The 27658-nt window shown below is 39.3% G+C and overlaps 1 protein-coding gene across 1 annotated transcript in view; it reads left to right on the plus strand.

The window, feature by feature from the left end:
• The window catches only part of LOC146593779 (protein FAM169B-like), an 89643-nt gene that overhangs the window by 35240 nt on the left and 26745 nt on the right, over window positions 1–27658 (plus strand). The window contains 2 exon segments of the mRNA XM_085308623.1: window positions 1519–1647; window positions 5310–5412. Of these exon segments, the coding sequence (XP_085164749.1) occupies window positions 1519–1647; window positions 5310–5412 (232 nt within the window).

Raw genomic sequence — 27658 nt, forward strand, 5'->3', positions numbered from 1 at the left:
CCATTCTTTTTCTCCACTCTACAAAATCAATTTCTGCTGTTACAGGCATTGTGTGGTTTAGAGATCATGGATCAGAATGCTGTGTTGTTTTTGTTAACACTAGTGATATGTTGCAAGGCTTTGCTTTTCATCTCAGTTAAGTTCCAAGCTCACATTGAATAAATTTGACTTGTATCTTATGCTAATTAGGATTTCTAAGTGCTACTTTTATAAAAATACTAGCGCTGTAAGTTAAATTTTGACTATATTAAAGTCACTGCCTTTTTTTAATCTTTTATTAGAACTACAATATTGTTCTTGGACAGAGGAACTTTTTACTCTAGATCTCTGCARTGAGTGTGAACAGCTTTCCCTAGCATTTTACTTAGCATGCTATCAATGCCTATAGGGGAGTAAAATATCCACTTATCAGATATCTCTATTTTGGTATATATGTTACTTTCAGTAGTTTTTACTGAAATGATTAATTTAGATTATATTCTTGGTAAAATTAATGACAATGATCTGCTCGTTTCTGTAAGGCAAATGTTTACGTACTACAATTGGAGTTTTCATTTTGGAGTTTTCATTTTGACAATCTGTTGTTAAATTTAACTGAATGTCGAAGATAAATGACCCATCTAAATTCATTCTGCACTATGATGGGCTACAATGGAGAGAGAAAAGCATGAAGAAAATCTTGCTGATTACAGATTGCTGTCTCAATTCTTGAGTTAATAGAATGTTGGTTGAGGAAAGTTCAAAATCCCCATTAAATTTTTTGAGCCGTTGCAACATATGCAGTTTGCAACATATTTCTTCTTTTGACTCTTCAGACATCCTAGAAARCCTCTGCATAAGAAACATTTCAGTTTGATAATGTAAGCAACTGAAAATTTGGTAGTTTATCCAAATTATACTAATGTTCAAAGTACACGGACTGCGTCAGGAGTCTGTGGGAGTATGGTTTCTAATGGAAATTGTATGTTTTACACAGGTACCCCTGCTGTTCCTCTGTCAGGTCTTCCTATTTCATGTTTGAATGAATGCAAGTAGAAAACTGGAGAGTAGTATTGGCCCAAGAACAATCTGATACAATTTTTTTGTTTGTGTATTAGAAATTAAAGTAGCATTCTTAATTGTTAAAGCTGGGAGACACTGAAACATCTTTCATTTCAGAGCAGCGAGGGCAAAAAAACCCCACTGCTGTTTATCTGGAACCTGGTAAGGGCCTGGAGGGATTTCTGTAATGCGGTGGCTGCAGAAGTGGTGGCCCAGTAAGTCATTTCAAGTCCTATATTTCTGCACTCACAAGAAAGTAATATGGAGTGAAGCAGATGGACAGAATTTACTCGTGCCCGTTCCACCTAGACTTTCCGTAAAAGTCTCAGCTAAAAGAGAAAAGGAAGATCAGAAGGGAGAAGATTTCTGAAGGCACTAATGAAAATATTTCATTCTATGAGAGAATTTTCAGCTAGACATACTTCCTCCTCCAGTGTACTTTTCACTCATTCATGCCCCTTGATTTCTCCTGTTCAGTTTGCCAAAAATTCTTGCAGACTTAYCCTGAGGAGCAGAAGTGACTGTAGGAGGTGGAAGCACCAGGAGACTGGAGCCAACGAGTGAATATCTGGTTAAAAATTCAGATGGAGTCAGCCCTTTCAGAAAGTGAGTTAACATGAACAGTGTGAACTTGGCCATGATAGTTATGTAAAGATAAGAATTAAAATCAAAGTTTGGGAGGAATGATAGAATGATGATTTCTCTGTTCTTTGCACATRGAGAAACTACTGAGTGTGCAGTTCAGTTCACTCGTCCTTTTCCAGTAAACAGGACCATTCTTCGAAATTATGAGGTAATGAAATTGAGAGGCAGTGCATCTGAGAAACACCGAACAAAGCAAAGTCTTGGCATAAAGTAAGTCCCATTGCAGTGTGCTTACAGCAGGGTAGAAATTAGCCCAAAAAATTCCTATTGCACAACACAATGTCTGGGTTATAGAGAGGGTTTGTTTCCCTCAAATTATTACAAAAGAGAAATTTGTGTGTCCAATGGGCAATGTGTTTAATTATCTTCATCTTGCTGCCAGTACCATTCTTGGATGGAAACACAAACATTTTCATGATGGCTTTTGGAAGACTCAGAGTACAGTCCTACAGGGTAAATCCTACAGGGTAAAAATTGTTGCTGGGAGCATTTTTGCCTCCTTCACAGCAGACAGCAACAGAGTAGGAAACCTTTGTGACAGTTCATATGGGGATCTTGTTGGTGTAGTCTGTTCAGCTGCCCTTGGGCCCCTCTGCTGCCTGCAGATGAGCTGTGATCAGCATTGGATTCTGAAAGAAGGGCGCATATTGTCTCTTTCTGGAAGTACAGCAAGGAGTGCTGCAGAGCAAATTGCTCTCATGCCTTCCCACATCTATCCTGCTTTGTACTGGCTTGGGGACCTTCAGCTGAGACATTGCATTTCATCTTGTCTGCAGAACCTCACAGGAGAGTTAAGCCAGAATCTTGCCCCAGGCCGGGTTCGTCTGAAGCCATTATATTTATGTYCTTCATGCTTTAAACCAACAAAAACTGATGTTATTCTTTAATGCATCTTGCACAGTTCAGTTTATTAATGTCAATTGCAGAGAACAGTGATCAGATCAGCAAAGAGAAAGCAGATCTTGGAGAGTATACTTTCTTTTTTGTATTCTTATTGTAATCTTGTATAAAAACAAGCAAACAGACAAAAAAAAAAAAAAAAAAAAAAAAAAAAAAAAAGTCCAAACTCCAAGTAAATATGATTCCATGTAATTGGCTGTCATCAGAAATTCGAAGGAGGCCTGGGAACTGCCTTGGACATTTCTTCAGGTAATTGAGATATTTCTATTTACAAAAGGAGAAAGGAGGGAACCTCCTTCTGTATAAACTAGAAATTGACRTGTCTCATATATCAGCTGTGAACCTCAGTGTGATGTCCATAATGGAACAGAGCAGAAGCACGCGAACCTGCCACTAAAATTAATAATAAAAAATCTGCCTTCTAAATGATGTTCTCCACTCTGGTGCACAGCGCATTGGGGATTGCTTTCCTAGACACAGAATATGCTGAGTAGGCTTTATTTCATCTATTTTCAGAGGAAAATCAACTCACTGTAAAAATAGTGTTTGAAAAGAGTAGGTGTGAAATRCAGATATTATATTTTTATTACCTATGGAATCTACTTGCGTGCTTCTTATGTTTGTATTATCCTAGTACTGTGTGTGTTATGCACCCAGGGAAATACTAAAGAAGAGCACAGAACAAGTAACACCTGTTAAATGTAGAGGAGAGTTTCCCTGGTTTTAGTTGGTCCTAAGGACAATGTTGTGCCTGCATAGTTCCCTCTGACAGTTGGTGAGGGGACAACAGGAGAATTTCCCATGGCTTCATGCTATCTGATAATACTAGAAAAATCAGAAGCATTTTTGAGGGTGAGAGTCCTTTATCATTTGCTATCCAGGAGGATCGATCTTGCTGATCACCACGTATGTAGGGAGAAGCTTGTGTTTCCAAAGTTGTGATGTAGGTGCACAGTGAGGAAAATGCTGTGAGATAGATTGTAACCTACTGGAGTTGCACCTTTACCTGTTCCATATACACACAGTCATTCGAATCTTTGTGGGAGCACTTAGTAACATAAAGCTTCATTCTTCCTTTCTGTGTTATATTGAGAGAAAAMCACAAAGTAATTCAGCATTCTCAGCTCCAATCTGGATCTATGGCAACAACCATACAAATAAGTAACGTCTCGTTCTGCTCTTAGATCCCCATCCATATGTGCAATGCTGTGTTTGGGAACAACGTTAATGAAAAAATACTGAAAATCCTATGTATCCTTCATTCTTTCCAGGGCTCAGGATTTAATTCTATTAATACTGTTGTAAGAATTTTACAAACATACACGCTCTAAAGTGGTTTCTACAGCCCTGAGGTCAAAATTTTACATTTTGAAAGGTTATGTGGCTGCATCTAGTGGCAGTACAGATAAACTGCAGCACTCTGTATATTTGCAACAGACACTTTGGATGTGCACAGATGTGTAGACATATATCTACATATTTCTCTCTATATATGTAGATATATGTCTATAAAAAGAAGGCTCTTTAGTATGTCATCACACATAGCTGCAATTATTCAATCTGAATTAATTCTTGTTGTTTGAAAAATAGATTTATTTACAACAAATAGTCCCAGTAATAGAAACATAGTGACAAGTATCTCCTGGGGCAGATTGCATGAACAGAAGTCATTTAATGCGATTATATGTTTGGGCCCTAGTTGCTGGCATTAAATTAAGCTGTTACAAAGTAGTTTAGTAATATACATAAAGCATATAAATGTGAAGCTAATGTGAAAAATAAGCAGACTGAGCAAGAATTAAAATCAATTTCAAATGATTGCTTATAATCCTGTATATGAACTGGTCAGAGTATCTGCATTTTCTGAAAGGGAGATAAAGGATATGATTTTGGGGAGTATTGGAGATGAGTGGACTATCTATTTTGCAGAACTTTCAAGCTGAGAAAGCACTGGAGACTTTTTATTTCTAGTGTAGCTGTTCACTTCTGAGAGAAAAGAAGTAGGATTTTTAGATTTAAATACTCTCTTGCAATAGGACAGTAGCACCATCTTGGCTACGCTAGTAAGATTCTTTACAGCTCAGTATTGTCTGCTCTTTATTCATCTCTTTTTCTTCAAATAGTAATCAAAATCTTAACTTAGTGCTTAATCAAAATCAAAAACAGTGCTACTTGGTTGTTCATTGCAAGTTACAGACTATGTACTTCATTATTAATTATTAAGATTCTTCCAAAACAGACRGCAAAAAAGAAGGCTTACAAACTCTCTTAAACTTGTTCCTTGTGGTATTTTCATCTGTGAGGATGATGGAAGCTAGGAAAAGACAAATACAATCAAAAGCATTTTCTGAACAGTTTATAAATGGGAAATGCTTATGCAGAAATTGAAAGATAAATATTCAGATTGCATCTACAAAATATATCACTATATGGTAAGGATAGTCAATTGCTTTGGGAACACTTTAAAGGGTGCAGCTTTAAAATATTTAAGTGCCATTCAGGAAGCTACTAGAGAACATAGCTGTTGCGTGATCGAACAGGTGCCATTGTTTTCTGTGGCAATGTCACCTATGCACCCTGGTTTGGTTAACAAAGGCGAAGCAAGAGGGCTTGGAGATCTACAAAGGCAGCATCCAAGTGTGTATTTTGGGGTGTTCTTAAATGAACTGTTGTCATGGATGTATACTAATATTTTTTCATCTTGATTTTTTTTCTGGGAAAAGCTGCTCACCTTATTTCTCCAGAGGATGAAGAGGGCTCTCRGGTGGAGTTTGCTCAAAGCAGTAAACCCAGACAATTGGATGCAGACCACATCAATAAGATACAGTAAGTAATTTACCATTTTATGTTCTGCTTTTTAATCACTGTATTTTTCCTTTTTAGTAAAGTAATAACATTTAAGTATGAGACTGCCGCAAACAACCATGGGTGTATTTTTACTGCTGGGCTACTGATTTGTGTATCTACTTAGTAGTAGTTTGGGAGGCTGAGTAACCCAGGACAGTTCTCATTAAATAGTTCGGTTTTTGTAACCAAGCTGGCATAGAGCAAACTCCAAAGATTGTGTATGCGATGGCTTTCTGAACTGAACTGTGTTGTTTCCTGTGCTTACGCAGCAGCTTGACTGTGACACCTTCTAGAATGAGGTAGCCAAGCTCTTTGCAGTCCTGATTGTCGTCTTCCACTGCTGAGCTGCAGATTTGACTATGCTTAGTTTTTTTGCATGATGGAAGACTAAAATGAACTGAGAGTTTTGAATGCACCCATTCACCCTAAAGCTAGTCAGGGGAACATACACCCAAGGAAACAAATCACAACAATGAAGATTTTTCAATTAATAAAGAGAAAGGAGAGAGGAGTGGAAGCAAAACAAAGAGCTATAGCGGTTGTTTCCCCAGCACATTTGTGTTGCCACATGACAGTTAAATCAGTTTCTTTTCTTCAGACATGGATCTCCTGGGGGAACTATGACAACACTAGCCCCTGTAGTGCAAACTCTTGTGTTACGTGCTGTGGTCCTGGCTTCATAGCCCACCCAGTCTGATCAAGGCTTCATATACTCCCAGTTTTCTTTATGCTGACACTTCTGGGAACTCAGGCAGAGTAGTGGGAATAAAATTGTTCTTTACAAACAATTTGGCTAAGTTTCTTGCCTTGCATGTTTATGGTTGCCTCAGTTGACAAAGACATTTTATATTAGCGTATTAGGATCAAGTCAGTTGTTATGATGCTTGTGTATAATTTGATGTTCCATGTGTCTCGGTTCTGATTTCAGGGTGTTGAATACCTTTCTGATGTTGGAAAAGTGGCGGGAGATGCCATAGAAAATACAGATGGCACAGCAGTAGCAGAAAGGATTCTAAACCCAGAGTCCTGAACCAAGAGGACTTAGAACAATGTGCAGACGAGACTCAGCAATGTGAAGGGTTCAGATAAAGAGCAGGTCCTGAGGGCTTAGTTGGAGATAAGACCAGCAAACAACTCAGAACTATGCCGTAACTCCACTCTCAAAAAAGAGCACAATCACTGTGTGATCTTAAAAAAAATATATAATTGACTGTTCATAATTTATAACACCAAAGAGATTTCTTCAGGTAAGATATAATTTTTTTTGCAAGGCACGTGTTCTCCATCTTGTGTGCTGTTTTAAATAAAGCTCTTGTTAATTGTACTTTACTTTTTCTTCTCACCAAGTAATTAAATAGTAATTCAACCTAGTTATTTCCCTGCTCTGAAAAGATTTTAATGGATTGCATGAGATGTCCAAAAAGGAATAGTTGGAAGGCTTGTAGATACTGATGTAAGAAGATATTTCTATGGAAACTACATCCTGCATTGTGGAAGAGACTGCAACACAAGTTCGTATCAGAATGACAGCTGTAACCTTCCTTTCAAAGAGAACAGTTGATCCTGAATTGCTTTCATTTGAGCTTTTCTAACAGAAAAATCTGCCTTAAGCCCTGTAGTGTACAGGGGGGCATACAAATTCTGTAGTCTAATGCATAAAAAGTTTGGTACAGATAGGAAAGGTGAGTAAGCTACAGACCATGAACTATCAGGCACTATGATCATGCTATGTGTATAATTTAAAGCACAGAACTTTGTGAGGATTACAGATTGCATGTTTTATTTCATATAGGCTCCTTCCTTATGTTTTGCATTTGATAAATTTTATATCATACATCCATCACCAGATTACTCATGCTATGGGTTGGTAAAGAAATTTTATTCTTTTACCACAGGATAATTCTGTATTATTATTTTTTTTCTAGTGAGGAATTTCTAGTGCTTTATTTTTTAACAAGTAAGTGAATGCACTTATTGTCTTTACCGAGTAAAGCAGTACTTCATTCTGTAGTACAGAACAGCCAGTTTCTGTAACAGCATCAAATATATTCCTTAGTGTCACATTACACAAATGAATATTGTATTAACAGTTAAAGGTGAACTCTTAAGGATCAGATTTTTACTCCACTGGAGGAGAAGGCCATGTAAAGAGCTCATGCCTAGTGGTGAATAGCAGTTGGGTCTTGATGTACTTGGATAGATTTAGCAGCAATTCTTAAGTGGTTGTCTTGGAACAAGCAGAGGTAGCTACTTATTTCCAGAAAATAATCCAGCATTCCCAGGGAAGCTGTTCTATAGGCAGGCTATGTATTGTAATGATGAATATTTTTCACCCTTGGGCTGCCTGATTTCTCACATGTAGTCCTGTCGCCCTGGTTCTGTTTAAGGATCCTTGGCTGTGATTCAACATAGCATTTAATCATGTACCCAAGTAACTCCTCCTATGTTCAGCTGCACAGTAAACCATATGCTTAAGGCACATCAAAGTCAGACCTTTCTAGGCATCTCTTCAAAAAGAAAAAGGGGGAAAAGAAAGAAAAAAGCTGTAATTGGAACTTACAAGTTTTTGCCARGAAAAGTAAAACACTGAATTGTGTGGCAGTCTTAATCATGTTGCTATGGTTCTCTTGTCTCAAGGAGAATACATTTAGGGCTAACTTCATAATCAGTTATCTCTGTGTGATGGAGATAACTGATTATGAAGGTTAATGATTATCTGATTATTGGCTGATCCAGAAAGCCACAAAGGGGATTATATAAAGACTGCTAGAAACAGTGTCCGCTTGCCTAGTAACCTATATTCTAACTCTATGAATGATGAAATATTTACAACTTTATTTTTTTAAAAAATACAATATATACTAAGAGTTAAAAGGCCATTTAGTCCTAAGCATGATAGAAAATGAAGATTACAGCTCTTTTCATAGCAATTGATTCTCCAGTCGTATTAGCCYACTCTGATAACTAGTTTGCACATAGCAGGCTGTATTACAATTGTCAAGGTAAATGAAATCAGAATTGTTTCAGCAAGTGGGGATTATTAGTAACTTTTGTCTTATTTGAATCTTGTAAGAAAATTTTAACAAAGAATGATCCAGCAAACTCCATTTGAATTTGTRTTAGAATAAATAAGATGGATAAGGTAGCAGGTGTGGAATGAGCAAACATTTAATTTGATTAAATTAATGATGTGTCTAGGGACATTTTGAGTCAGAGGAAAAAAAAACATTTTGAGTCAGAGGGAAAAAAACCAATTTTTCAGTATCCCCAAATGGAATTTCTATTCATGTCTCTAGTATCTAGGAATCCACTAGCCACTTTGACAGCCATTTTACTGGCTGTTCTCAGAGRAAAGTTGCTTCTTTCCTCTGTATAAGAATTTTCTTTCCTTGATTCTGTTCAGCCTTTTATTTTCCAAGTAATATTCCCATCAGAAATAGTGATCAAGGCAACTGGGCATATCACAGATGTATGCAAAGACTCAGTCAATGAGATAGTATTGGCAGATGGCTGGATACTTCCTAATCAGAGAGAGCTCCAGAGCTGGAGCTCTCCATTCCTTTTCCATAGCAAGAGATAATTGATGGTCATGTCATCCTTCTAATCAAAGCTTGTGACAATTAGGAATGTTCTGTATTCAGTTCCCGTTCTGGCAAATGAAGCACACTAAGTAGAAACAGTAGAATATGGGAAGCTAGGTGTGTGCTCATTATCTGTATGTAGTAAAGAACCAGAGCCAGGAGTGCTGAGGTCCTATTTAGCTGTACTAAGCTCTTGTGCTACAGGATGACACACTCCCTGTTCTCTCAGGAATGTTGACTTACAGGACAATTAGTCTGAATATTGATTTTTTTTGTTGGTTTTTTTCATATTAGTGCTTTAAGGTATCTGATTCATTTAGATGCTTGGACCTGTAAATTGCTCCCGACAGTCTGAAGCACTTCTTAGTGAGATCATATCAACCCTAAGAAAGTCTGAAGCTGAAGCACAAATAGATCTTACATGTTTATTGTGTTAATAGAGTAAATTAGAAAAAAAAAAAAAAACAACACAAACATAATCTTTGTCTCACAGTGAAAATTCTGGAGATAGAATAAGATGGTTTCAGAATGCTAGAAAAGTTGGCAAAAGAATGACCATTTCAACTTCTGGACTTAGATTTTTAAAACCATTTATTTTATTTCTCTCTGGATCTACGCTGTAGTGATCGTGGCTTGACACAGTGACATTTCTGCTTAAGAAACAAGGAGATAAGTGTGTGTATGTGTGAGAGAGAGAGATTGAAAGAGARAGAGAGAGAAATGGCAGAACTGCTGAAATGAARTTTGTACCTATCATTCYTATGAGCTATAGATACTTAAATCTGGCTACAAGTAAGATGTTAGACATCAGTAGTACTGGCAGTGCTCTAGAGGTTTGTGTGCCAACTAAATACTTTATTTGAATCATTCTCAAATAAAGAGGAAATGTATGGATTTTAAGACTAGAAATTTCATTATGCTCATCTGTCGTGATGATGTACATAATATAAGCCAGACAGTTTCATACATGGTTCATGTATCAAAAATCGTTGGGTTTGGTTGAAACAACTCATTTTTTAGAGAGATAATTTTGATTTGACAGTTTTGATTTTCAGATGTAGGACAGTGGGAAATCTGCCGTATTCTTGGGCAAGCTGTTCTAAAGTTTCATCACATTTACAAGTGCACCTGATTTTCTTTTCTGAATTTATTTTGTTTTGTCTTCAGTGATGGATTTTTCTCTTCTGTTTAATGCTGAACTTCAGCTCTGGTACTATCAGAGTTCTTTCTATGAGGGGATAGATACTTTATGACCCAATCATGCCTTCAGYGAACAGTGTTGAATTTCTTTTTCCATTTTTGTAAGGCAGATTTGCCTGACTTTGAATCACTTTTGTTGCCCTTTCAGAGACATTTTCTATTTTTTTAATTCCTCTTAGAAGCCAGGATCATCAAAGACCAGAGGTCCATTCATGATGTCGCTGACAATTGTGATTAGCTTCTCTGCTGCTGTAACCTGTGGTTATAAATCATGAAGGATTCTTTCATGCTTTTGTATGCAGAATTGCTGATTTATCAGTCTTGGTGGTGAGCTTGCACTGTAAAACTTAAATGATACAGTGGAATTAAGAGGTATGTATTTCAATATGGTGCTTTTAATGGTTTCAGTGGCCACAGCATACTGCTGAAGTATGTGTTGAGTGGATCCAGTGTCATCTTTGTTGTTACCACGAGGTGGCACCATTATATAGCTTAATATTGTCATCGTGTTTTGGGTGCTTGATAATGCCCAAGTTTTAAATGTGGTCACTGATTGGCTTGACTTCTTAAGAGAAAGGTTAGTGGTTCAGAGAAAGTAAGATTGGGGTACAGTAAAGCTTGTCCTCGTATTTGCTATTYAGTCTCATTATGTCTGGAGGTTGTCTCGAGTGGCCCAGAGTTAATGCTTTCAAATGTTTGTGAAACCAAAATGAAGTTAAAGCTTCAAACTACAAGCTGCATCCAAATTGTGCCCCTTTGTACTCCTCTCTCATCAGAAAGCCTGAGCAGGAGTTTTTCCATGTTGTATTTCATGGTTTCTCAGCACTAGATGATAATGCCTCAGTTCTCAGTTGTGTTTGACAGATAACTTGAGCATATATTTTTCTGTTTGCAAGCTTTCTGTCTCTGTTACACACTTAACCTCAGAGTCCTACAAAGCACTTTGTTTGCATTTTTCATGTAATAACAGCTGCCATGTAATATGTTATGAGTGTGCTAAGCATTAAAAAAGCAAAGATGGGTTATATGCACCTTAAAGGCTATACCTTTAAAGGCTAAAGCCTGCTATGTTTTCTATGTTGCCACTCTAAAGGTGAAAACATCAGATTAAGCAAGCAGATGATTTAATTTAATTTTAGGGTATTTTTAATTTTTGTAATTTTTAACTTTAGTTTAATTGAAATAATAAAACCTGAATGCAATGATAAAGTTGTGCATTAAAGGCAGCTCTCCATCCTCATCAAAGACTGTAACATAAACATATCAAAGCAAGTAATTTGCTCTTTCACTTGCTCTGTGCAAGTGTAATGCTAGCTCTTTTTTGAGAATGATTTTATTTACCTGTCCTCCAGGCCTGCAGTATCATGCTCTGTGATTACTGTGGCATAATACATTCATCTGCTGAAGGATGGAGAACTCTGGCCAAATCTTTGGGTTTACCACATCACTCCTATCTCCATCATGACATTAGTATATTATGTTTGAACACTCATGGGCCTTTCATTAAGGATCTGCTAGATGCCATCTTACAGAAGCTTTTGATACCTTCTTTCTGCTACTGTTTTTSTGTAAAAGTTTTGAAGTTTTGGAGATTTAGAAATACAATTTAAATGCTTGTGAAATGAAGAGTTTGCATCTGCATTCATGGAATCACAGAATCTTTGAGGTTGGAAGGGACCTCTGGAAATCATCAAGTACAACCCTGTGCTCAAGCAAGGTCACCTAGAGAACATTGCCAAGGATTTTATCCAGACAGCTTTTGAATTTCTCCAAGGATGGAGACTCCACAGCCCCTCTGGCAACCTGATCCAGTGCTCGGTCACCCTCACAGTAAACAAGTTTTTCCTTGTGTTCTGACAGAACTTTCTGTGTTTCAATTTGTGCCCGTTGCCTCTTGTCCCATCACTGGGCACCACTGAGAAGCGTTTAGCCCCATCCCCTTGACACCCTCCCTTCAAATATTTACACACATTGATAAGATCCTCCCTCAGTCTTTTCTTCTTCAGGCTTGAAGTGTCTCAGCTCTCTCAGCATTTCCTCCTATGAGAGATTCTCCTGTCCCTTAATCATCTTGGTGGCCCTTTGCTGGACTCACTGTAGTAGCTGCATGTCTCTCTTGTACTGGGAAGCCCAGAACTGGACTCAGTACTCCAGATGTGGCCTCACCAGAGCTGAGTAGAAGGGGGGATACCTCCCTTGCCCTGCTGGCAATGCTGTTGTGGAGTCTCCTTCTCTGGAGATAGTCAAGGCCTGCCTGGATGCAACCGTGTCTGACATGCTCTAGGTGACCCTGCTTGAGCAGGGAGGTTGGACTAGATGGTCTCCAGAGGTCCCTTCCAACCTTACCTATTCTGGGATTCTGTGATACCATTGGCCTTCTTGGCCACAAGGGCACATTGCTGGCTCATGGTTAACTTGTCCACCAGGACCCCCAGGCCCTTTTCTGCAGAGCTGCTTTCTAGCAGGTGAGCCCCCAGCCTGTCCTCGTGCATGGAGTTATTCCTCCCTAGGAGGAATTCCTGGAGTTATTCCTTGATTATGAGAAGTGAGCCATCCAAGACTGCATTAGAAGTAGGCAGCAAAACTAGGAAAAAAACAGGCTAACTTGTCTGAACTTGTTAGTCTAAAAAATAGACTAACTTGGCACTTCCGCGTTGGCTACCTCCAGCCTGCAAGTTGAGTGGCATCCTTAGAACTGAGTGCCTGCCTGACATAATGGAGATTGATTCTATTTAAATGACCCATGTTGCAAAAGAAAACCTTGGCAGGTCAGTAAAACACAGTACCTGAATCAGAATCCTTTCAGGATGTTTAATTCACAATTTAGTGTCCTTTCCTATGGATGAAGAAGAGAAGGAACAGGCTAAGCTTCATATCTTCCCRTACCTAACTGGATCCTTGTTAACATTCACATATCAAGGATGCTGCAAATAAAGAAACCAATAATATCCAAATAGAAGTGCCGTTTGGGCAAACCTAACACGCAGCTGCATAAATAAGGAACATGTCAGGCTCTAGTTAATTGTGTAGTTTTGACTTGGTCCTTCCTTTATATATACCTTTTTTGTTTTGGATAAGCATGCAATAAAATCCCAACACACAGAAGACAAAATTAGAAATTTATAATTAGTCTCCTTTTCAATTTGTTTCCTCTTGCAATCTGATTTGTTGCTAAGTTCCATTTCAGTCTGCTATCTTTGCCTTAGACTTTTTCCTTGCTGTATTGAATTTTTCTGTTGTGGAGATTGTTGGGGTTTTTTTAGTGATAGTATTTTGAAGCAATCTTTTTGGTTTTAATTTAAACAGAAGGTTCCATTTTTGGAAGATCAATAACTTCCATCTGGAAGGATTCTTTTCTCCCAGCCACCTGACACTCAGATGAAGTTGAACCTTTTTTTCCCCTTCTTCTCAGGGAGGAGATCAGAGGTTGTGCTCACTGTGATGAGTACATTTGGGGATGTTGTTATTCATTCACAGGCATCTGATTTGTAAATTAATAGCTCAGTCTCTCTGGATTGTATTATATTAAAGGTCAGTGTCTGTGAGAAGAAGCACTTTGGAGCTATGTGTGCCCTCTGGTCAACATGAATGACCTCAGCTTAACAGCTTTAGCTCCAGGCTGCTTTTAGAAGATACAGATGTGTGGCATACCTACAATCCTCCTACTTGGAACCAATAAACTTCTCCCAGCTTTCTGCAAGGAGCGGGGATGGAGAAGAGAAAAACCCTTTCTGAAAGGATTAGTTGAACTAACTTATTTTCTATATTATTCTGTGCCTGGCATGTGCCGTTGCTTCCAGGCCTGTGATAACTATTTTAACTAAGATGCATTTTAGGCAAATCCTGTCTTCAAGCTACACAATATGAAAAAAGCCTTCTGACTCCCTCATCCTCTCCGGATCTTGGGATTGGCTCAGTCTTTTTAAAAGCTATTTCTCTTGTGCTGCATGCAGAGCCCATCTGCTGCAATACAGACTGAAATGCGGCTTTTATTCTTGTTTGCGTAGAAGGATGGTGGGTAAATCAATTGGAGTGAAAGACATATAGTGCCTCTTTGCTCTGTCAAAAGCACAAATACCTTCCTTTTAAAGCATCTCTTGGTAGAAGCCAAAGCCTTTGGCACAAACCACCTCTGCTAGTTTGACCCCTTTTGTGCATCTGGAATGGAGGAGCAACTCTGAGAAGTACAGAACAAAACCAGCAAAATAGCRAGAGAAAAGGTCAGGAAAGGGGTCTTGCTCCCTGTAGACATCAGAAGTTTCTGCAAGATGATATTTAGCATGTCCTGCCTGAACGGTTAAGGCATCAAAGACACTGGCACTTCCATAGGTAATATCCTTGTGATAGTCAAATAGATTGCAAAGCACATTGCTGTGCCGGATGGGGGGATGAGAGGGAGGAACATTATGTCTTTCTACTCATTGAGATAGCTGAGACTGAGAGCTTCAGAGAGCCTTTGGCTTCCAACAGATGGGTGTACCATGCTGTGCTCTGTCCTTGCCTGGCTTTTGACATACAGGCCTAGGCTTAAAGCATGATGCTGCAGTCCTGCAGAGGGATGGGAAACTGGGTTTCTACTGAAGCCAGAGCTGACATCAGTTACAAGTTATGGAGYGTTTGATTTTTGCCTCTGTATTTTTGCCTGGTCACAGACTTGCAGTGATTTGCTCTCAGACCAGCCAGTCTGTTTGATGCAGCATAATTACAATGACAGAGATGATTCCCAGTCCCTTCCCTTTTCAGCAATGGGATCTAAAGAGGAGTTAAAATATGGTCTGATAATTCACCTCTCAATGTAGCAGGGTCAGGACAAACAACAATACCTATTTTAGCTGAGGAAAAAAGCCACAGATACCAGAAATCCAGGAGGCAGCCAGTATTCTGCTGCTTAGGGGCTCAGAAATGCTGGGTAGTACAACCCTGGCAGCTTTGATGTTAGATTATTCTGTAGCTGTGTGACAGTGGATTGGTGTAACTCAAATCAGAAAGAAGCAACTTTGCCAAATCCCATGGTTGAACCCCTGCCCAGGACATAAGCTCATATGGTGATGACATGGGCTGAGTTGTGTTTTTCATTGTTGTTATAGATTTTTCACAGTATCCTGATTTCATCTGCAATTTTTCATGCACAGGCACAGTTCTACTTCTCTCCTCTTGTATCCTATCCACGTATGGAATCTCAGACAAGTCTGCTTTCTCTCACCAAATTCTGCCAATATCTGCTATCAATTCAAAATGACTTAGCCTGGATTCACTCATCCTTGTTTAAAATTAAACATGGGCTGCCGGTCTTTATATATAATTCCTAGGAAGAAAAAGAAAAAGAAAAGAAAATAATCAAAGGCAGAACAGAACTCAGCTGATGTAAAAGACCCACGATGAAGTGCCAGTCTGGCTAAAGATGAAAGATCTTTCCTGAATCCTGGGACATTCACATGGTGAAATTCACTGTGCTGCTGCTGTTTGATGCCAATCTCTGTCATATCACAACTCTATCAGAATGCTTCAGTGCTGCCTTTCTGGCCACAGACTGTGAGTAGTTTGAGTGCCATTTTGGCCTGATGGTGGGTGTTACTGATGGGTGCCACCATCCTACTCTCTGCCCTACCGGTGTGGGACCAGTGTGAACCCGCAAGTGCTTGGGCTAAAGTTAGCTATCAAGTAGTCGTGTTATTAGTGGAAAATGCCACTTGAATCCATGGCTTCTAGTGCTGGAGGAATGAACCTGTTGTGAGCAAAAATTAGCCAGGATATATTCTTGGCTTTATTAAATTTCTTTGAAGCTTTCCAAGTCATTTGCAGAAGCATAGATGAGCTTTAGCAAGAGGATAGGTTAAGGAAGCGAATGAGAACATTGGACTGGAAATTCAGGAGTGATGAATTAGAGCGCTTTTGTGGAAGTAAGTCTCTTTCTGCATCAAACTGTTGTTTTGACCTTTTTAATTAATGTTGTTGTTTTTCTTCTTCCTGTGGTTTAAGTTGTCCTAGCCTGACCTACTGGGTTCACAAGATAAAAAGGGTTAGCTAATCAGGATGGAGATCCCCTCTACTGGCTTATCCAAATCTTTATTGAAACTGTAATATTCAGGAATGCAAATAAAACAACATATCTAAGAACTATATATCTCAGAGTTTAAAGATGAGAGGTTAAAAAAAAGAAATAGTCAATGTTGCTTTGAGGTTATTCTGAAAACTGAAACTGAATAGGTCAATACCCCTTAAGCTTTTTGGTCTTTAATTCTCTTAATGGTATGGCAGCAATCGTTAATTGTATTATTAAAAAAGCTTTGATGACTATATTAATGTAATGTGACCTCGGATCAGTCAAGATCACATTTTCATTATGATTAATAGATTCCTTGTCCTGAAACATTGATCTCATCTTCAGTTGAATATGTCAGCTGGAGAACGGACATTTTCACTTCTGAGCGGTAGGTGGCAATATTGTATTTCATTCTGCAGTGTACTCTGCTGTAAATGCTCACCTCAGAAAGGGGCCATGAACTTTTTCCCTCAGCTTCCAAGACTGGTTTTGCACTTATATAGTATATTAAAAAATCCAGCAGCAAAACAATCTGAAATTACATTTTGAATCCAAATTTTTTCGGTGCCTGGTGTCAAGTGCCTGACTTATGAACTGGAGCACCCAAACTGCCTGATCCTATATGCTAGCTCTGAGAATGAACATTCTCATGCTATGGAGCATAAGCTTTTTCTCTCTAGAAGCTGCAGGATATGACTCCTGGATGTAACATCATCTATTTGGTTGCAGTCTGATTTTTCTAGCTTTTTGGTGGTGCAACCTTTGATTGTATCAACAGAGGTAAAGCTGTCAACTCCTGTAGTTTACAGTAGGATGTGAATGTTTGGAAAGGTTTCTAGCTAGCATGTTGTCGTCTTTTGTACTATTTGTGTAATAGTTAGGTAGACCTTATAGTAGGTCCTGGAGAGGATGAGAAGAGATGCAGCACAAATAGCTAGGAATCAGAGTGGTATGTGCTACAGGGTCTCACGTGTATTGACTGGGCCATGCCCTAATGTGCTGCACTGCTGAGTAGGTAGACAAGGATTTTGGAAAGGAACTGACATCTGGGGTCAGTAATTAATGAAAATGAAATATGCTGTGGCAGCTTGAAGATACCACATATGTGAATTGCTGTCCCTTTATTGTCCTTTGGGCATATGCTGTGTGTCTGCACAGTTTGGTGAGGTACCAGGTAATTGCCTTAAAACTCCTTGCTACACATGGTATTGCAGGATGGTAGTACACACACCAAGCAATGAGAAGCAGAGGGGTGCACTGACTGGTGTTGAAGCTTTGGTGCTGCTGACTTATCTATAAATAAGTGCTGTCTGTTGTAATTGGTCACATCACAGTCCATGATGATCTTTTATATCATTACTGGCTGCTAGAGAACTCCTGGAGGCATAAAATAGATACCAGGAAAATCCTGCATCCAGCAGTGTGTTTCCCCATGTGGCGCAACATGGTAAAACGGAAACCATGTTTACAAGAAGATGATGAAGAATTTTCTGTAGCAGGAAGGATGAAGAAAGAGATTGCATCTCTGAAATAATAGCAGCAGGCCATCTCTTATGCAGGATATTGCTGGGTCTTGTGGAAAGAAAATCTTCATAGGGTTTCTAGTGGTACACTGAATGGGTATTATTTGCCTGACTTACATATGGGCATTTTTCAGCTCTTCACAAAATGAGGGTACCTTGCAAGAAATAGATAGCTAGAGAAAGGRAAGTCATTTATTGGCTAACATGAGATGTGCAGGGGGTGAAATAGTGTTCTCTATTCTGAAGGATTCAGAACACTTCACAGATGAAGAATGACAAATGGTACATGCCATCTTCCCTTAAATGCAGTCATCTTTGGGATGAACCATAAAACTGAGGTGAAGCTGTACAGCATTAGGAGTCAACATTTTTATTTAGAGGGAGCAGAAAAMACACTGGATGAAATTAGACATGCAGGAAAGGATCTGGGTGTAAAGGATGGAATTGCCACGCTTTGCACAGTACAGAGCATTTGAAATCCTAACTCTTTTGAGAGTTAAGAGCTGTACTGAATAACTGTAGCGTTCTGGTGGCTTTAAGAATACTATATGAGTGTGTCTTTTAATTTGTATTTTTAAAATCCACACTTAATTTCTACCTCCATTTAAACTGCCTTTGGCCTGCTACAATATACAGTGCAGTCCACTGCATGCATTAGAGAATGCGTGCTTCACTGGCCTAATAAAAACTTTGCTCATGTTGGCAAAGAATTTATTAGAAATGAAATCTTTCCAGCATTACACAAACGCTGGCATAGAGATCGGGACTGTGGAGGGCCTTGTCAACAGCTTCTCAATTGACTTTTACTGACTGATATCTGAAGATTAGGTGGTATAGCAGGGCATTTATTTATCAAAGGATTGCTTTGAGTTCTACCTTGGGTATCAGCTATCAGTAGGAATTCTTTGATTTCAACAGTTTGGTTCTTTGTGATTGGAAGGAGCATTGAAAGTCCACATAGCATTGGGTCRGAAACATATGCCAGGACAGTGTCAGTGTGATAGAAGTGAGGTAAAAAGTCCACAGGGAAGAGAACATTAGCATGCCTTCCATGGCCTCAGACAGTCACACCAAGCARTTCCAGGGGCTTTGTTTGAAAGCAGGTTATAATGCAAGCTGTAAAAAGACAGAAACTGTACAAAAGCCACTGCTCACTTTTGAAAAAGTCTAGGCTATTCTGGCACGCATTTGCTCATCCAGGAGAAAGTCACCGTGCTGTGAATGGAAAGGGTGCTTAGCTGTAGTAAGGACATTACCTGCTCAATATACTGAATTCTCCAAAGTAATGAAGCATCTGGCCCTGATCCAGCAGAGCACTCTAATAACATGAGGCTAGTCTAAGATGAATGCTTGTTGATCTTCAGCCTCAGTGTCTGCCCTTCTGTATGATAGTGTCAGTGGATGAAGATATATACCTAGGGCCAAATTCAGACCACCTGCTTAGGTATTGAACTCTCCTTAGCTTCTTTCAGCCAGGATCCAATATCTGTATATAGTGTGTGCTCTGGATTGTTCATTGTGCTCATGAAGTTTAGTGCCTGTATTTATCTTAAGTGACATCATAAGCAGCCTGCATATGGCCTATGCATATGGTTTGGTCTTAAAATACTGCAACAACAATGTAGTATTGATTAATTTATTGCAATTGCCCCTCAGCAGGTAAAAATAAAAAAAATAGAAACAAATTATGGATGTAATTAGCAATTGATAGAATAGACTGGAGAAATTGGATGAAGAACTTTAGAAGCATCTGAAAATCCAGATGACGATTTGCAGAGGTTTGCCTTCATTTGAAGACTGCATAAGTAAGAATTCGGCACTGAGATTCCTCAAATTCAGAAGGGAACAAAACTGAGAAAAGACAATATTTCGTCAGAAATGGTAAAGTTAGCAACCTGCTAGAAGGAGAAAAGTTCTGGAACTGTAAAATTCCAGTCAAAAACAATGCTGCAGTTGAGGAAATGAGCACATCTGAAGTGTCTCCTGAGATCTAGGCGTAGTCCTGTGTGAGCAGGTTGTACTGGGACAAGACAACAATGAAACAAAAACTATTATTTGGAGAAGACTGGTTCTTTTGCAAACTGTGATGGGAAAGCTTTCCTCAGCACCCCTCTTTGAGGGCTGTGTGCCAGAACAGAGCCCCTCCAATCTTCTGAAGTCAAACTTGGCTTTCCAGGCTAATCCCAGCTGCTCTGGCACCTTGCATAAAGATAAAGTAAGCTGCTGAGACACCTTCTTCCTCTTTCTCTTATTCAAGCAGTTTTCTGACTGGTTTCCTTTGAGAGTAGCTAACTTTGGGAGAGGAGGTGTTTCAGCTCCTGGATTGCTCGTGTAGAGTTAGATTTTTGTTTCACTGATAGTTATTATTGTTGCTGTAGTCTTCAGGTACCGAGAGAAGAAATGAGCAAACTCCTCTGATACCAGTTTTCACCATGACAGTAATTTGAGTAGAAACAGTTTTGCCTACAAGTAAATAAATAAATATTATATGAAAAGCTTCAGTTGGAGCTGCCATGTTCACTCTTGTTTCTAAAGCCCCCACAGGCCATGTCACATATGTGGGTCATGAGGTCTATTGATTGTGTGTCAGACCCTTAGGTGTCAGTAATCAATAACACTAACCTGCAGAAAACATGGCTGAGATTTGCTAAACCAACTCTTCACATTGTTCTCTTTCTTACATTTAAGTTTTCTATGCCTCACTAATAATAACAATGCATACCAGCTAAGGCAGGGGAGACAATACTATCGTTTGGCTACCAACTCATTTACTGTCCACCTTCATCTGATTCTGCATGGCTCCTGGTGAGATGACAGGGTGAGGAGGGGCAAGACAGGAAAGGGTATTTCCAATTGAATGGCTTCTGAGAAGTAGAAATGAAAGTGATTGAGTTGGGAGGACCTAAACATTTTGACCCTGACAGCTTATTAATATTTAACGAGGTGCCAGATTTTTCTTTGACACTAGAAATTGTTGCGACTGTCTGTCTCCAGCAGTCTGAGTCTGCTTTCTCACTCCACCATATCTAATGTACCTGCTTTCTGTCTTGAAGCGTCCTTACCCACAAATGCGTCCCTTTATTTGCCGTTTGTGAGAATAAAGAAAATGTAGTTTGGCTGATTAAGTTGTGAGTTTTTTCCTTCGAACTTCATATCTCTTTATGTTCTCAGTGGGTCACTGAGCAGACTGTAGTTTTCTTSTGTTATGATTTTTAGAGTCATTCTTCAAATAACTTTGACAAAACATTTTATTTATTTACCTAAGTTTGCAGATTGCTTGTGACACTGTGACAGATCTTTGAAATGCGAGTAGCTTTGATGAGAGAAATTTAAAAATTTTGAGTGTGTATTCTTGTCTTTCTTTGTGTTAATGTGATTAAAAGCAAGGCTGTGTGTGAAATTGAGATCCTGTTGGGAATGGTGAAAAGTCTGCCGTAAAGATAATGCAACATCGAATGAGTAATACTCAATAGAAGAGATGAAGAGTAGGAGAAAGCAGTACCTTTATATATTATTTAGGTGGTCTGCATCCCCGCTCTTTTGGTGTCTGTCTCTCTCTCTCTCCATTATTGAGGTTGATTAGCTTCCTAATGTAGATGCAAAGACCTAAATGATTCTTCCAAAATCATATAGAAGGACTATGGCAGGGCTGGATATTGAACCAGTTTCTCAAATCTCAGTTCAGTATCCTACGTATGTAAAAAGGGGCTTTCGAACAACCGTAAGCATTTATCTTTCCCTGCTCCCAATTAAGTTAATGAAAAAATCTCTTTTCTAAAGAGTTATATCTCTGCTAGACTGAGAGGCAGGGTCTCTGGATTAAAGAGAGCTTGTGGTCGGGTTTAGAAATTTCCAACCAAGATCATACGTTCTAAATGCTGTTTCTGTGAATGCTCCCCAGCATGGGTGTAAACTTTGAGATCTCARAGTTTAAGTGTTTAGGGATTCACTTGGACTTATTTTTCAGTCTGCTTTGCAGCTTTTTTCATGGCATCCCAAGATTGACGTCAAGGTGTATTTTGTCTGTTTTACTGGTTTGAAGAATATTCCAAAATATCTTTTAAAATTTTATATTTTTTACTGCTCCAGCTGCTCTGTAAAGTCTGACTCTGATAATTCATACGTTCCTCTTTAATAAAGCTAGGCAAACATTTGGTGAGTTGCGTTTACAGTGTTTATTTATGCTCTGCCATTGGGGAATCAGCTTCCATTTTGCATTTAGAAAGTTTTAAAATGAAACCTGAAAATATTTTCACTCTCTTTACAATGTTTAAATTGCAAAGCACCCTGTTGGTGCCCTGAGCTCTCTGCAGTGCAAAAAATCAGTCATTTCAATGGTAATCCAGTTACAACTGTGCTCAATTACCCACTTGTACTATGAGCTGGCAAGTATTTGCTTAGTTGCAGAGGATAAAACCTGTTTGGAAAAATCAGTATTTGGATAAAAAGGGAAGGAGGGGAAGGCTGCCGATGGGAGGAGGAATGCTTGGAGCTGAGAAGAGGGGCACTGCAAGAGAGAGGGGCATTAGGAAGAGACATGGCAAATGCAGAAAAGACATAGAAAAATGCAAGAAAAAAAAAGAAAATATGAAGGTAGTATGGCATGGTGAGTGAGGAGATAGTCCTAGCAGACAGAAGAGGAGATTTATTTCCATCCTTGCAAGTGGACTTCTAAGTGACTGTGGACCATTTGTATCAACTCGTTCTCAGTTTCACCTTCTGCAAAATAGGTCTTGTAGTACTTACCCTCCTTTGAGATGCATGAATGGGAAAGGCTAGATAAGAGCTACAGTAACACTGGTTATCCTGATTTATTGTTTTTTTCTTTGCTAAGCCAACATTTAGCCAATGGCACCCTGCCCTTTCACTTGTAGAAGAACTAAAAACCTAAAGAAAGAAAAACACACTGCTCTTCGGCTGTCTTTCGGGAAAGGAGGGAGGCTATTAATTATTTAAGCATCTCCTTTTCATGTTGCTTCTGGTTTTTGAATCGTTATCATTGTAGTTGTTAAGGCTATAGACTCTACATAAATCATTTAAATAAATAATAAATAAGTCATGTAATTAAGTAATACACTAGTATTATTTATGGCTGTAGGGAGAGGGTAAGAATGCTGTGGATAAGACTGTATTTAAAGTGAAAAGAGCCCCCTGTTAGACTCATCATTTCAAACTTCACCTTCTGGAATTTAGGCTCTTGCTTTTGGAAGTCATCTTTGGAGATGGACTGGCTCTGAAAGCATTAGCTGACACGTTGGCTGTCTGTGGTGCTGCTGGCCTTTGGGCACATTGCATGGCCGCTGCTGAGCTCCGTTCTGTCATGCAGCCCTCACATTCCAACCTGCAAAAGAGATTCTCAAGCGGGAGCACAGGTTTTGCATCAGGCAGCACCACGCGGCGTGCATGCGGCAGTGGTGTGCTGGGCTGATGAGACCGGTGTCATTAGGCTTCCTAGCTGCTCAGGTCTGGCGGCACCACAGATGGTTCATTGCCTCCAAGTCATGCATTGTTTAAAAGGATGAAGGCCTAATATTTAGTGAGCTATCTTGAAAGTCTCCTTTCACAGCTCTATCGCTGAAATCTCTCCTACAGTAAAAGCAGAACTACTCATTTCATGTTGGAACATATACATATGTGTATATATATAAAAAAATTGGTAATTATAGAAAGGTATTACTCTGCAATCTTATTTTTGAAATGAAAAATAAAATTAATTTAGTTTTGAAGATATTGCAGTTAAAGAATTTTAGATTTCATTTTTGTTTTTGTCTAGATTCTTTTTGTCTGATCATTTTTCAGTGGCTGAATTTTCCACACAATTTAAGTATTTAAAGAAAAAATCTCGCAGCTATATTACTCCTTCCCAGATGTGTTTCAGTGTTGCTAAGTGGCTGGRGACACACCAATTCTGTAATTTGATGATAATAAGCAAGAAGATTACAGAGGTGTTATCAGTAGGTAATGAGGAGAAGTATTATCAATAATTATGTCTTTATGCAAAGTGATAAGTGTTTTTACTGGACTGTTATCTGTAAATGCTTAACTGTTTTTCAGGAGGACTTCTTAAAACTCTCAAAAATCAAGTTCTCCTTGGGGCATGCTCTGAGCATGATGGTGTCACTGCTTGCTGGAAGACCAGTCCCTAGATGTACATGACAATACTGCTGTTACACGCCATGAGAAGGAGAGTGACTCTGCGGTTAAACCTGGTGATACTTCATGTGCATGAGGACAGACACTGATCCTCTCAGCATTTCCTGGAGGCCTTTCAATTGTGTAGGTAAAACTGATTTTTTTTTAAATGCCTTTCAGACTGCTGGGAGAGGAATAGGAACAGGTGCCAAGGCTGGTCCAGGCCCTGTTTTCTTTGGAGGGTTTGAGAGAGGAGGGAAGTGGAGCAGGACCAGCAGGGACAGCCATAGGAGGCAGGGCTGCCTTTTGAGGCTGTGGGGTGAGATGGGTCTGAGCACAACTCCTTTTGGTGGGAGACCTTTGCCTGCTTCTTCAGCACAGATTTTAGCCTTACATTTTGACCTTTTCCGTCAACCCCCGCAAACCACATTTGTAGGTGCTTCGCAGACAGCTGCTTACTTTTCCTGCACCTTAGGCCAGCTTTTGTGGGAACCCTATCAGTTCTTCCCTGAAAGCAATGGGTTTTCTCTTCTCCTCCTAGGGTATGTTTTGGAGACTTAGTTTTCACGGTGTACAGAGACTCGCTGTCACAGTGAAAATAGGTGAGGCTGACTTGCATGTTGTCCTCACTCTCAAGAGAAACACTCTGTGTTTAAACATAAAGCAAACTGCCACCATTACATGTTATGTTTTATTTTCACCCGATGAAATCCAGCTCTTTGCAGCTATGTAACTCTGCTGTCAGGGATGTCCTGGATTAGCAGGAAGAGAGGAGCAGTGGTGCATTACCAGTCAGGTGGTTGGCTGTATGGTCTGCAAGTCCTTTATGCCAGGGYGCAGTTCTAGTTTTAGTTTCCAAGGTGGTGTGTGGTTATTTGGCTGTGTCCTGAACACATTGTGGAGTGGGAGGTACAACAGATGATGTGTTATTGTTGCAACTTCATTGAAGACATTGATGTTGCTTTTGTTTACACCTTATTTATTGCTATGGATGCAGTTTTCACAGGGATCCGCTTTTTTTTTAATTGAATTTCAAATTCAACTTCCAAGCATCTGCTGTGCTACCCTAGAACTACTTTTACAGGACTTACTTTCCTCTATATAACTGAGGAGTGTTGTTTTCTGCTGGCTAGTCCTCTGTCTTAAGGATGTATAAATAAATTTGCTGGCCTTTATCTGCTTTTGCATCAGCTAGGTGGACCTAGCTCCAGTGAGGTGGAAAAACTCTGAAATTTCTTTTCCCGTAGGGCAGGATCCGTCCATCTCATTCATTGCTAGTGAGAAATAGCACAAAGTCAGCATGACTAACATTCAGAAACTTACTGCTGTCTTTACCCTTATTGCAAGTCCCCAGCTGGGAGTCAGCTCACTGCACTTAAAGGCAAAGGTTCAGTGCACTAATGCAGTTAGTGCATTTAGCGAGCACACTTCTGATCCCCTCACCCAATCCCACCAATCACTGATATAGTTTCTTCTTGCTTGTTCAAAATTGGCCTTAATTTTCATTTAAATAATTCTTAAGTGTAACTTTTTCAGCACAAGACTGGGAACTATGACTAATTATAAAATCATTACATGATTAAACTCAATTAACTTCAAATAACCCTTGAAATTTGCTTAATGTCAGCCCTTGGCCCTGTTTGAACCAATAAATATTGCTCACCTTTTGTAATGAGTATGAAAAGAGGTGGTTGCAGAGCATGATTGTTTGCAGTCTGCCATGCCAGAGAACAGCCTTACAGAAGAGGGTTAAATTGGTCCCAAAGAGTTGAGTACTGTCATATCAAGATCAAAGTCTTCTGCTCCTCCTTGGGATATTTTTTCCTATATTTTTCTCTCAAGTAAGAAAGCTTTGAAAATTCTTTTCAGCCTTTCATTCAGTGTTCCCAGTCTGCTTTGCAAATGTTAGTAAGGGTTAAACCTCACAAAAACACCAAGGCGTGGGAAAGTACTGTTATTCCCTCTTGGATAAGCAATACCAAGACATAGATGAGYGAACCAAATAGCAGAAGAATCAATGTCACGAATGAAATCTTAGGAGTTCTGCTGTCCTATTATATATTTTAACTAAAGATGTTTCTCACATAATGCTACAAGTTTCATGTAGCCTTTTGAGAGAAAGGGTCTCCTTTCTCAGTTATTGGACACATCTAGTTGTTGGGGGTTTTGGGGGATTTATGAAGCCATCTCTGTTTCCTGACTGACTTACAGCTAAATCCTGGCAACAGACCTGGCAAAAGTGTGCAGAAGAATCCTAGTCACTGTATTTCTGTGCTCAGTTCCTGTGAGGACAGAAGGAGTATGTCATTGTGTTACTGTTCCTGGCAGTCTGCTCCAACTGGGAAGCTGGAGAAGACAGTTACATTGTTGTTGCTGAAGGTAGACAGCAGGTGATGGGTTGAATTTTTTCAATAGATAATTAGATGGGCATGGTAACTAGACAATCATAAGGATGCCTGATCATCTACTCACAACTGTCCCTCATATAGTGTGCTGGCCATGAAATGTTTTCTGAATATTACTGACTTCTAGCCCTTCTCCATCATCTCTAAAAAGTATTAGCCTTCTTACTGGGTCCTATCTGAAAATGAGCTTAGAGGTGGCCCCTTGGATAAAATCATTTCTGTTTTCTTTTTTTCTTTTTCTTTTTTTCTTTTTCTTTTTTTCTTTTTTTCTTTTTTCTTTTTTTCTTTTTCTTTTTTTCTTTTTCTTTTTTTCTTTCTTTTTCTTTTTCTTTTTCTTTTTCTAGAGACAATACTTAGCACTGTAATCACTGTTGAAATAATAGTAACAGCAACTGGGTCTCAAGGAAGCAGGAGGAGAGGTGTTTAACTTACCTGTGTGCAATAGAGCAAAGTATTTAGTGTTCAGATTTTTGGAGAATGGATTTTTTTTGTCCATTTATGATGAATGTGAATAGATTGTCAGAGTTCACTATTATAACAGTGTCTCCTTTTTCTTTTGATTACTGGAACTCATGTAGCCCTTTAGAGACTCTCGAAGGACATTGCATGAGGTCTCGACCCATCTATTAAACAATAGAAGTAGTGAGAGAGCGAGACAGGATGTAAACACTCATCCCTAAACATGAGCGTTTATATCTCCAACTTGCTGTTTGAGTCTGGTTTTGTGGCTGGGAGTGCCCTAAGGTCATCACTGAACAGCTTGTTCGACTGTGACTTCTGAATGATGAATGCCCTCACTTAAATTACTGATCACTGTCCCGTGGCAAAAATCGCCACTATTATTGGCCTCAGCAGGGGCACCCAAAGGGTAACCGGACCGTGGTGGATGGCTTCACCTGCTGCAAGACTACTCTGATGGCAAATGGAAATTTGACAAAAATTTGTCCTCTAGGACATGTAGTGGAGAAGTTTGGCTCCCCGCTTGCCATTCCATCTGTTTACTAAAGACAGAGTTTTCCTGTCTCTGATACTACTTGTCAGATTAGTTAGGGTCGAAAGCTGAATACTTGGATATTTGACCTTTGAATGAACCTTGCTAAAATAAAGACAAGGAAATTAGTTCTACAGTGCTCTGTCCAGTACTTGAGGATCAATTTGAACTTCAAAGAATGGGTAGTTCTTAAAGACAGAGAGACAGTTGTATTCTTGAAATCAGCAGAGTGTACAATTTCCCCTCATCTCTTTAGGGGAAAATTCCCCCATGGAATCCCCCCATGGGGAGTAGCCCGATGGGTCTAGTCTATAGTTTCTGCTTGTACTGTGCTATTCATTCTGCCATGA

The sequence above is a fragment of the Rhea americana genome, unplaced genomic scaffold (genome assembly GCF_003343005.1).
Source record: "Rhea americana isolate MKP2758 unplaced genomic scaffold, rheAme1 scaffold_28, whole genome shotgun sequence".
Taxonomy (NCBI): domain Eukaryota; kingdom Metazoa; phylum Chordata; class Aves; order Rheiformes; family Rheidae; genus Rhea; species Rhea americana.